At 42.3% G+C, this 12,082-nt stretch overlaps 1 protein-coding gene across 1 annotated transcript; it reads left to right on the forward strand.

Annotated features, from left to right (window-relative positions):
• The first annotated feature begins 1,253 nt into the window (after positions 1-1,253).
• LOC131279170 (serine protease 58-like) lies at positions 1,254-4,481 on the forward strand. Its single transcript, XM_058300495.1, has 6 exons — positions 1,254-1,326; positions 1,683-1,759; positions 2,304-2,484; positions 2,872-3,128; positions 3,690-3,838; positions 4,221-4,481. The coding sequence occupies exons 2-6, from the start codon at positions 1,717-1,719 to the stop codon at positions 4,368-4,370; spliced, it is 780 nt and encodes a 259-aa protein (XP_058156478.1). The 5' UTR covers positions 1,254-1,326; positions 1,683-1,716; the 3' UTR covers positions 4,371-4,481.
• The last annotated feature ends 7,601 nt before the right edge of the window (positions 4,482-12,082 follow it).

Consider the following 12,082-nt stretch of genomic DNA (forward strand, 5'->3'; position numbering starts at 1 on the left):
TTTTTTGCGTTGGACTGCTCTCCTTATAGGGCACATTCCTTGCGCATGGGGCTCCCCTATGCAAGGGACACCCCTGTGTGGCACGGCACCCCTTGCACACATCAGCACTGTGCATGGGCCAGCTCACCACACAAGTCAGGAGACCCTGGGTTTGAACCCTGGACCTCCCATGTGGTAGACAGATGCTCTATCAGTTGAGCCAAATCCGCTTCCTGGAATCCTTTCTTGTGGCCATGAGCCCATAGTATAGCCAAGGACTCACAGCCTATAAGAGGAATAATTCAAAACAGCCAGAGCCACTGTCTGACTAAATGGCAGGGGGAGGAGCCAGTTGTTGCTCACCAGCAGGGTGAACTTACAGGAGTAAAAGTCAGGGGACTGTTGACAAGGAGCCTAAGAGAAGAAGGTAGCTAGGTAGGGGAGGAAACTCATGCCTATAGGGAGAAGTGTGTGTGTGTGTGTGCGTGTGTGTTGTGGGGGCTAGGCTAAAGAGGACTAAAAGCCAAAGATTCCAGTCAATTTTTAAACAGGGGATAAGACACAGGGACTACAGTTGGTCAGAGAAGTGTGCCAACGGGTATCTCAAGGACACAGGCTGTTTTGGGGATTGCCTAGGAGCTCTGACTCTACCCATTATGTCATAGCCCTACAGCATCTGGCATCATTAATACCAGATTCTTGAAGGCCTTGGAGGTCAGGTATAGAAATTTCATCATATAGTGATGGGCAGTAGGAAATGCTACAAACTTTTATACAAGAGCACAACAAATAAAAACAAGATCAATACAGCAGATTCGACAGAGGTAGAGACTCTAATCAGGGAAAGCCAGCATGGCAGCTGCTGCAGTAACTTAGAGGTTATGTGGTGATGGTGGAAGCTGTGAAAAACAACCAAAAAATGAGAAGAAGAAGAAGCCCTCAGAGTGGTGGGAGAGGAAGCCAGATTGCAGGAGAGCCCTCCTGAGGCCAGAAGAACTGCCCAGCTGACCTGATCCCCAAGTGACAACCCTCAGAATTGTGAGTAAAAAATCAGTTATTGTTTGAAACCACTAAGTTATGGGGAAGTTTGCTTCAGAGAGAGATCAGTGGGACCTGAGGAGGGGGTAGGGAGGATGATCTGGGATGCGGACAGTGTGTCATAGGAGGAGGATGGCATAGAGTGGGGCCAGTGTGACATGAAGGCAAGTGTCAATGTGACATGGGGAAGGGTTCAGTGTCATGGGTGAGGGGGGCCTGTACCATATAGAGGAGGGAGATCATTTTTACCCTGAAGGCAGACAAATGTCCCTCAGAGAGGTGGGGGTCAGACACACTAAGCAGGGACAGGTCTGTAAGCCTAAGGGAGCCAAGTGTTTCTGGAGACCATGGATTAAGATAGATAGGATTGGCCAGCTGAGATTTCTCTCTGCTGATAAAGGAAAATAAAAGCTCTTTGCCCAAATTCCATCCCTCTGCCGGTCAAGGTCTCACCTTGAAGAAATTTTCCAGCCTAATATGGAAAGATAGACACGCTAGAGGGGTGGAATCTGTGGCCTTACCTCCTCCTAATGCTCTCCTCAGTTAGTGCAGGGCACCTAGCTCCCTTGAGCCTCCCACCCCTCCTTGTAATTTCTGCCTTTTCAAAGACTCCAGGAGATTGGGCTCATTGACAGTTATCTTGCATTGGTTACCTCCCTCCCCAGGTCTTCTCACTGAAGAGAGTGTGGACACTACAGCATGAATAGCCTCTCCCTGATCTTCACCATTCTGACAATGACTGGTGAGTGCAAGTTCCTCTTTTGACTTAAAAATTTGAAGAGACATAGTGGGGGGAAAGTGGAGGAAATGGGTTTAGATGAGAGGAATAAAGAGATATCAGTTGGGAAGGTAAGAATTCCGGGCCACAGTGATTGACAGTTTCCTAGAATACTCAGCAATCTCCAGGCCTATTGATTTTCCTCCAGCTTTGTGGATGCAAAAGAAGATTTGGACTGAGACAATGAGATTGGACATAATGCGTGGTGGGGTGTTGGCAAAGGGGTGAGGTTTTGCTCTGTAGATAGGAAAGAAGCTTGAAGTAAAGGCAGAAGAATCAAGAGGAAAATAAGAAAGGAGTGGAAGGAAGGACACACAAAAAGAGAGGGAAGTCTGAGGGAAAATGAACAGAGAGGAAAAGGATCCTGAAGTGGTTAGACAATACCTTAAATATTAATAACATGCTGCCCATTCCAAAACACTTCCACATAAAATGTCTCCTACTCTGTCCTCTGAACTTCCTCCCCCATCTTTATGACTCTGTCCTTTGTTCCTCCATTTGGCAACAGTAACAACAATAACAGCACCACTAGCACCAGCAGAAGAAAAATCAGACCAGCAAATCCATCAGACGAACACAGGAATGATTGCACCAAACTTTTTGGTTTTCCTGAACTTGCAACATGAGCCGTGTCTGGGGACCCTGATCCACAAGCAGTGGATTCTCACTGCAGCTCACTGCTACTTACCGTGAGTCATGGGATGTGCTGGGAGGAGGGAAGATTCCCTTTTCAGTTGCTGGGATTCCTCAGGGGAAGTGAGATGAGGCTGACTGATGAAGAGGTTAGCTCAGGGGACCCTCAAACCTGAAAAAGGGCTGGAAGGAGAGAGGGAATAGAAGGGTCCAGGCGCTTATGAGTTGGATTCCTGAGTGGGAGATAGAGGGAGTCGGGGGAGGCCGAGGACCTCATGCAACTGCAATGGAAACTCCTCCCGACTGATGAGGAGACTGAAGTCTCGACAAGTTATGGAAATAACTTGTCCAAAATCACATAGCAAGTTAGAGGGAGAAAGGAGGTGAGATGATCAATAGGATAATATCTCCCTCCTCTACTAACTCTTCATGTCCTGTTCCAGATTCTTTCACATCAGCATTGCTGCTTTAAAAGAGGATCATTTCCAAAACAAGATGGGGATATTAGTACCCACGCTTACCATCAGACACCCAAATTTCACCATGAATTCTGTTGAGCATGACCTCATGCTCATCAAGGTGAAGAATCCCATAATGCTTAATGATGAGATAAAGTTGGCAGTTCTGCCCAATAGCACGGACAACAGAATAGGCAGCAAGTGTACTGTATCTGGCTGGACCTGGACATGGAAGAAATCTTGTGAGTTACCCCCAAGACAGACCATTAGTGGCCTTCAGGTGCCCACTCATTGAGGATCATCATATATCTAATTATAGAACATTAGAGCTGGAAGGAGCCTGAGAACTTACATATCTTAACTCTTAATTTTAACTGTGTTGAAATCGAGGCCCAAAGAGGTAACACAATATACACAGGGGTCACATGGTTCTTAACATTAGAGGTCTCTTGATTCCAGTCACCCAAGTGTGAGTGAAAGGGTGAGTGGGGGGAGGAAGGGGCTGGAGAGCAAGACTGTTGGTGATGCTGAGTGGGGCTCATTTATTAGAGTCTTACAGATAAGCATTTATAAATAAAGTCATGCTCACACAAGCCCAAGGAATATAGTTTACAATACTGCAACAGGACCTTGGTGTTCTCAGGTCATTGTTTTACTCTTTTCTGGTTCCTTTTTTTTTGCATTTTGGCTTTTTCCTCCAATGAATGATGGAGAGATTAATAACAGAAAAGGAGGGAGAGATGAAAGGAAATTGGATATATGAAAGATCAAAGAGAAATGGAATTCTCTCCCTGTGTTTTTAGTTAGAATTCGTGAGATCCAGAAGAACCTTGAGGTTGTTTGGTACTCTGATGATGATTGCCAACTGTCCCTCATAAGAGAATTCCCTCTTCAAATCACAGAGAACATTTTCTGTGCGGGATCAGCTCCGGACGACACACTCTCATGTCAGGTAATTCTATTCGCTCTGCCTATATTAAGCCTTGTCTGGACCACTGCTTTTTGTGTCCAAGTATCTCCTCAAGCCAATCCAAACTCCTGCCTCTACATGCAAAAAAGAGATCAGCATAAATGGGGCCCATAAAGGAATAAGCTGCCTCCTTTGAATCATGAATGACCTTAGATGTTACTGTGAAAACATCTCAAAGTGTTCTCATTTTTCTAAGGCTTCACCTGATGTGGTGTAGGGTGAGTGAGTGGGATGGGCCTAAGATGGCCACCAGACATTTCTCCCAGCCCTTATCACCTCATTTTTTCTGTTCTGGGTCCCTCTTATAGGGAATTGGTACTAGATAGTCTTTGCTCTGACTGGCTCATCTCTCCTTTTTTGACAGGAAGTAGCTGCTGCCCCAATCCTGTGCCAAAATCAGCTCCAAGGAATCCTATCCTGGTCAGATGGGTGTGCTCTGACAGGCGATGTTAGCTACTATACCAAGGTGTCCCATTATACAGACTGGATCCTCCAAGTCATCCATACCAACTGATGGCTTTCTATTCCTCCTCCTGGAAGGCTCACAACTGGGTCTATCATTCCTGACCCTTCCTTTTCCTCTAGCCTGAGGACAAGATGGGAATAGAGTCTTTGGCTGAAAGAATTTTTTCTGTTCCTCCTGTTTTCTCTACTTCTCTTATTCTTTCTCAGTCCCATCATCAAAGGATTCACTCTAAATAATGTTCTTACAAATGGGAGCCACTCTTTTCCCCCCCTTCTTCAACTAACTATTATCTGACTTATATTCCTCAGGCTTTTCTAGTGCTATCCTCCAACTACCACCCTCCTGAGGACCTAAATGTCTCAGGAATGTTAGAGTTTGTGGGCACCTCTAGAATGCCTCCTTTGTCTTACATCACTTAGTGCTGAGTCAGGTTTCAGCCTGTGCCTTCTCACCCCCTCAAACATAAGGCAAGAGTGAATGCTGGTATGTTAAATAGACTGCTGGTAATAAAAACAAGGGTCAGAAATGGGGACAAGAATTTTTTGACAGCAGGAACTATAAAAGTTTCAAAAGGGGATAAGAGAGGGGAGGAAAGAGGAGTGAAATGGGTCAGACTACAACAGGAAAAGGGGATGATCTCCTGAGAGATCATTCCAAAGCCTCAGCATGGGAAAATCTAGATCAGGGGTTCTTAACAAGAGCTCCATGAGCTTGAATTGAAATTAAAAAAAAAAAAACATTATTCTTGGGGGCACGTGTTGGTGCAGGTATGATGTAATTATTAAATAATACAAAGTATAGTGTGGTTTTCACCTGACTGGCAAAGAGGTCCATGGAAGAAAAAGGTTAAGGATCCCTGAACTAGATGATAGATGTTTGCCAGGAAAGAGAATACAAGAAAGACAATAGAGAAATTCTAAAGCATAGGCAAGTATAACTGTTTTCATGTATTTGTGAGTGTGCACACACACGTGTGTATAGATTGGGGGGGAGTGGTGGTACACAGAAACATCTCACTGAACCAGCCAGAATTGTTCATATACCAGTTGCCCATTCAACTGATTTTCTTCAAACCCTTGCTTTTACCTGCCTTAATTCCACCTTTCTAAATTGTTGCAGCACCATTGGGTTGGGGGAGGAGCACACCCTTTTCATACTGTTTATCTTAAGAACATGCAAATTACCATATATTTAGTGGCTTAAAATAGTACAAATTTATTACATCACTGTTTCACAGTCCCATATGTTTTAGCTCAGGGTGTCATAAAGCTAAAATCAATTTGCTGACCAACTATATCCTCACTGGAGACTCAACTAGGGAAAGATCTGCTTCCAAACTTCTTCAGGTTTTGGCAGAATTTATTTCCTTGCAGTTGTAGGACTGAAATCCCTCTTGTTTTCTTGTCCTTGCAGTTGTAGGACTGAAATCCCTCTTGTTTTCTTGGATGTCAGCCAGGGACTGCTCTTAGCTCCTAGAGGCCACTCTCAGGTCCCTGCTTTGTGGCCCATCCATCTTAACAGAGAACCTCACTCATGTTGAATGCCTCTCATGCTTTGAATCTCTCTGACTTTGAATTCTCTCTGATTTGAAACCAAACAGAGAAAACGCTCTGCTTGTTATTAGGTCAGTGCCACCCAGATAATCTACTTTAAGGTCAACTTTACCATATTGCATGACCTAATCACAGGAGTAAAGGCTATCAAATTCATACTCCCTAAGATTGTGTACATCAGTGGGAGGAAATCTTGAGGAATATCTTAGAATTCTATCTACCACACATAGTTAAAATATTTCTGTCCTTCTGGGTTGCCCCTTTCCCAGTCCTTTGGCTAGAGAAGAGAGCAGAATATTCTTGGGATTCTTTGCTTATGTCCATTGGTGTTTCTAGGTTGCAGACCTCTCTAGGACACAAGCCTGGAATTATAGGAAGAAAATTAAAAGGAAACTTACTGCCAGTTCATTCCTCAAGCCCCAGGGTTCCTAATCACTCCACCATTTCTCCACCTGTCAGAGTCTAGTGGTAAGAGACTTATGTATTTTGTGCAGGGTTCTTTCTGTTGTGATTAGCATGAGGAGTAAAATAAGATTCATTTATTTTATCTTATCTGGAAATGGAGCACATGCCCTATACTTTAGTTTCATTAGATATTAGAAAAATGAAAGGCAGTGTATTTAAGAGAAAGACTGGTGAACTAGAAGTCAACAGATCTGAATTCTGGTTGAGACTCTCTTACTGACTAGTTTGGTGGTTTTCATATTGTATATGCATGAACCCCAGGGGCATGTGGAAAGTAAATATTAGAACTTCTATTGTAATTATTTTAGCTCATCCTTTATACATTTCTATTTGAGTGTATGTCTTATAACATATACAACATAGTTCATACGTATGTTGACACATACATATAATAATTAAATAAATATACATATATTGGTGGTGCATGCTCAAAAATGTTTTACAGCTTTAGTGGCAACACCAGATTTCTAAAATTGGACTGTCCCAGATTTCCTGTAAGTATATTCATCAATTAAGATCCTTTCATATTCTGTTAAGAGCTGAGCAGAGCTGAGAGAGCTGAACTGCCGAGTGTCAGAGTTGCCAACGAAGACAAGTCCAAATGGAAGGAACAGTCAAGCTCTTAATCACTTACTGTGATAGTGAAAGCAAGAGGCTAACCTGGAGAAAGCTCTGACTCCTCCTCAGTTCCATTTTCTCCCATGGAATGGCACCACTGGGAAAGGGTCAAATGAATCAATGCAGACATGATCCTGTGGAAGGAGCCCTAAACAAAGGCTCCTGCTTGGATCCAGGGACTGGGGAGAAGAAGTGGGGGAAGAGCTAGAAGTGGAAAAGTACAGAATAATGAGTCAGAGTGAAGGAAAGTGTCTTCGAGGTCCCCCTCTTCTTGGTAAGGATGTCTCAACAGAGGTGCCTGAAGAAGGTCTTGGCCTAGGAATGCAGATAAGCAACTTAGTCCTGGCTCACAACTTCCTTCAGAGACTGCCCTACACTAGCTGTGCACCAAGTTTGGGGTGGAGAGGGCAACTTTTTCCCATGATATTTACCAGGCAAACCCTTTGTAATTGCTTATGATTTGAGCCTGAAAGATCACAAATAGGCATTTGACCAGGAGCCACACTCCTCATTGTCCTTGGTTGAAAAAATATAATTATGTGCTCAAATAAAACTCCCACATTCCTTAAAACTTTCATCAGGACAAATGATTGAATGAGGGTGAATCAATCCTAGAACAGTAACGCTTTGTAAATAAAACTTGTGAAATCCAAGTTCATGGTCCTGACCTCATGAAATTAGATGAGCTGAGATTTAGGAAATAGATGCTTTCTAGAAAGCATTTAAGATCATACTCAGACAATCTGCTAATTATTGGGTCCCATTAGCCTAACTTTCATCTTTAACCTTTACCTAGGGAGGCACATGTTTACACACAACACTTTGAAATTATGATCCATAATTCCTTCTGTTTAACCTTTATTTTGTTTTTCTTTTAAACTGTTGCTTTTCTTTTAAACTGTCAATGACACTGTGAGAAAACTGGTATAGGAACTATACCGACTGTTCAAATATCTCTGACTTTCACATGGCTGCATATGCAGACACTGCTAATTGATTCCCTATTTTCATCCTCCCCATCTGTTCTTTTATAATGGAACTACCAGTTTAGCTGGTATGGAACTACCTTGCTAGCAGTCATATTCCTCAGCATCCCTTGCAACTAGTTGTAGCCACATGCCCAAGGGGATGTGAATAGACAAGACACATGCAACATGTGTATCACATTCTTAAAAGGAAGCTACTTGCCCTTCCATATCTTCTTCCCTCTTTCGTGGCCTGGAACACAATCATGACAGTGATCAGCCAGCTTTGACCATGCCTACAAGGGAAACAAATGAAAGGTAGAAAAATAAGCTGCCCAGCAGCTCCAGAATGCAACATGAGAGAGAAATAAACATTTATCATGTTTGAGTGACTCTATTTGGGATCTTTTTGTTACAGCATTTTATCCTATACACTGACAAAATACAACTAGCATCTGTTTGTTCAGCACACATCACATTTCTACTAGGTATTTCATTCTGTTCTACATTCTAGAGAATAAAAGTTGAATCAGATAAGCTTGCTATTCTGAAGAACTCCCAATCTAAGAAAGAAAAATTTGATGGAAAGGGAAATGGGAAGATAATTGACATTAATTATGCTTTCATATACACTGGCTTATTAATCCTCAACTAAAAAAAATTGAGTTACAAGTGGTATAATTGTCATTGTACAGGCAAAGAAACTGAAGATCCAGTGGCATGCTTGCCTTGTAAATGTACTGTAAATTCACTATGCATTTTTATCACCTTTGATCTAGTACTACGTGTTCATTGGTCTTGACAGAGCTATTACTTGTTAACTGGTCTTGACAGAGCCACTAAAACTCTATCTCCATGAAACCAAAAGCCCTGTGGTTTGTTTTCCAGACTCTCATTCATTCTTCATCATTTACAGACACAGCTCCCAGTTTTCATGCTGAGTTTTACTCTTTTCCCACTCCCCCTCACTCTCAATGCATGAGCTTGAAGCAAGATTGTACTTCTGTCATCACTTGGAGGCAGAGCCTATTACTTTAACCTAAGCCAATCAGTGCATCACTTTCCTTAGTCATAGTGATTGTCTTTGAGATGAGCACAAGACTCAAGGCAGTAACTCTGGGTGTTCTGGGCAAGTAGATTTGCTCTTTGTTGTTGGTCTTGAACCTAATAGAATGTAAGGACTGGAGCCATTACCACCTCTCGCCACCCTGTGGAGCCTGACATGGAAATCACCCAGAGAACAGAGTTAAAAGATGGAGAGAAACCAAGTGCATTGTTTAGCCCAAATTCAGCAATGCTAGAAGTCAGGCACTTACACTTGGACTTTTTCAGTCCAATGACAAAGTCAATACATTTCCCTTTAAGCCAGTTTTGGTCAGTTTTCTGACACTTATACCCAAAAGAATCCCACCCACTCATTAGATTCTTAGTCTGTGCCAAAGGTGAGTATTTTCTGCTCATTAGTGAAGAAAGTATACATAAAGTTTAATGTTTTCTATTTTATTGCTTGTCAGGAAGGTATTGGACTCCCATCCTGGGGAATCCTGCTATGATCTCAAATAGAGGGGCAAGAGTCTCTTGAGAGTATAGGTAATGCCTAATAGGGGAGGACAAGCCAGAATGTCAAGCCCCCAATGTTGTTGCAAAAAACTACGACTCTTGTCCTACAATGAGTTAATCTTGGTGGTTACCATGAGTCCTGAGAGGAAGGGGAGGGAGGAAAGAAGAGATGAAACATGGGGCATTTGGGGAAGATGGAATTGTTCTACATGATCTTGCAATGATGGATGCAGATGATGTTAAATGGCATCAAAATCTATAAAAGTGTATAGTATAAAATGTAAACCATAATGTAAGTCATTGATCATGTTTAGTAGCAGTGTTTCAATATTTGCACATCAACTGTAACAACTGTACCACCCACATGTAAAGTGTTATTAATACAGGAAAGGGGAAAGGGGGGGACATGTTGGGTATATGGGAATCACCTATATTCTGTATGTGACTTTTCTGTAACCTAAAGCTTCTTTGAATACAAAATGAAAAAAAGATACTGGGGGAATAAATGAAAGGAAAAAAATGTCATTGTACATACAAGATAACAGATCTTACAAAGACATAATGTCAATTACAATTTTTTTATTTTTTCTTTCAAATTTTAAAATTTGTTTGCATTTTATTCATTATTATATCATTTTCCTATTAATTATATTCAGTTATTTGTGGGCTTCAATTTTGAAGTTTTGGATCACAGAAGGGTTTCAACTGCAGCAAAGAAGGATCATCATTTTTGTGGGGTGTCAGATGGTGGATGCAGAGGAGGGGCTTCACCTGGAGTATACCTATAAGGCATACGAATGTTTTCAAGTGTTCATGGGGCATTGTCACAGTGGGCGGAGATTCACACAATAACCAAAAGAATCCAAATTCCCATCCTGGGGAGCTCTACCACCTTCTCTAATGGGACAGTAAGAATCCTCCAAGGACAGGGGCAGAGACTAGTGAAGGAACATTGACCATTGACAGGCTCCTAATAGTGATGACTGTACTTATAAATCTTTAGTTTTGAAATAGAAACTTAGCCTAATATTATAAGGTGCTTAGAAGTTACCAACTGAGAGCCTCCTTGTTGCTCAAATGTGGCCTCTCTCTAAACCAAACTCAACATATAAGTGAATTACTTTCCCCCCAGCATGAGACATAACTCCTGGGGATGAGCCTCCCTGGCACCAAGGAATTACTACCAAGCACCAACTAGCAATGCAACTGGAAAAAGACCTTGACCAAAAGGGGGAAAAGGTAAAGACAAATGACTTTATATAGCTAAGAGACTTCAAAGTGAGTCAGGAGGTCACTTATGCATGTCTCAGCAGGATCTCTTTGACTGCCAAAGGAAATATTGCCTCAAATAGCAGGGTTCCTGAGGGCTCTGGAGACACCCAGATACTATAGCAGGGCAGACAGCTCAGGAGTTTGGTGCCCTGCCAATGGGCCCTATTTTGGAATTTATGCTCCCAGTGTGACAGAGTTGGACTCAGCTGTGGTTTTCCTACACATGGTTCTTCTGCCCCTTCTATTTGAACCTAAATTTAGTACTAGAGTGGATAGGTATATGTCCAAGAGACTTAAATCTTTGGGCTTTCCATGTACCAGTTGGACTCTACATCTCAACAGCATTGCAGCATCTACTCTCCAGTTCATTGGACTCACTCAGGACAACTAACAAGGAAATGATGATGGGCAATGACCATCCCAAGAAACAGAGTCTACAAATGCAAGCAAGATAGTTCCATCCATTTGACCCATGGGATCTAAGTCCCCTCTCAATTAGAGGCAGAGTTGGGCATCACCATCCCAGAATCCTCAGGATTGGGGAAAGAACAATGGACTAAAGTAGACTTACTGTTATTCTACTATAGACTGTAATTCTAGCAATAGAAGAATTGTTATCATTGATGTGGAGACAGTGGCCACTGGAGGTTCTGAAGGGAGGGAGAGGGAAAAATCTGTGTGATATGGGGGCATTTTTGGCACTTGGGAATTGTCCTGAAATTTGACATTGCAGTGACAGATATAGGCCATTATATATCTTGTCATAACTTACAAAATTGTGTGGAAGAGAATGTAAACTACACAGTAAACTGTAATCCATGCTTAGTGGCAATGCTCCAAAATGTGTTCATCAATTCTAACAAATGTACCACACTTCTGAAGGATGTTGTTAATGTGGGAAAATGTGCAAGGTATAGGGAGCAGGGCATTTGGGAATCCCCCATATTTTTTAGGTAACATTTACATTATCTTTTTTTTTTCAATTAAAAAGCACGTAATAAAAAAAAAAAAGAAGTATATAGGGAAGCGGATGTGGCTCAATCAATTGGGCCCCTGTCTACCATATGGGAGGCCTGGGGTTCACGTCTCAGGGCCTCCTTGTGAAGGCAAGCTGGCCGGCACCCGCAGAGAGCTAAAGGCCCATGCCTGCAGAGAGCTGATGCAGCAAGAAGACACAACAAAAGGAGATAAGCATACACAGAAGAATGCATAGCGAATGGACACAGAGAGCAGACAGCAAGCAAGCAGCAGGGGAGGGGGGGCGGGGGGATAAATAAGAATAAAAAATCTTTAAAAAAAATAATGAAGTATACATGTTTTCTATCTT

This window comes from Dasypus novemcinctus, chromosome 7, assembly GCF_030445035.2.
Source record: "Dasypus novemcinctus isolate mDasNov1 chromosome 7, mDasNov1.1.hap2, whole genome shotgun sequence".
Classification (NCBI taxonomy): Eukaryota; Metazoa; Chordata; class Mammalia; order Cingulata; family Dasypodidae; genus Dasypus; species Dasypus novemcinctus.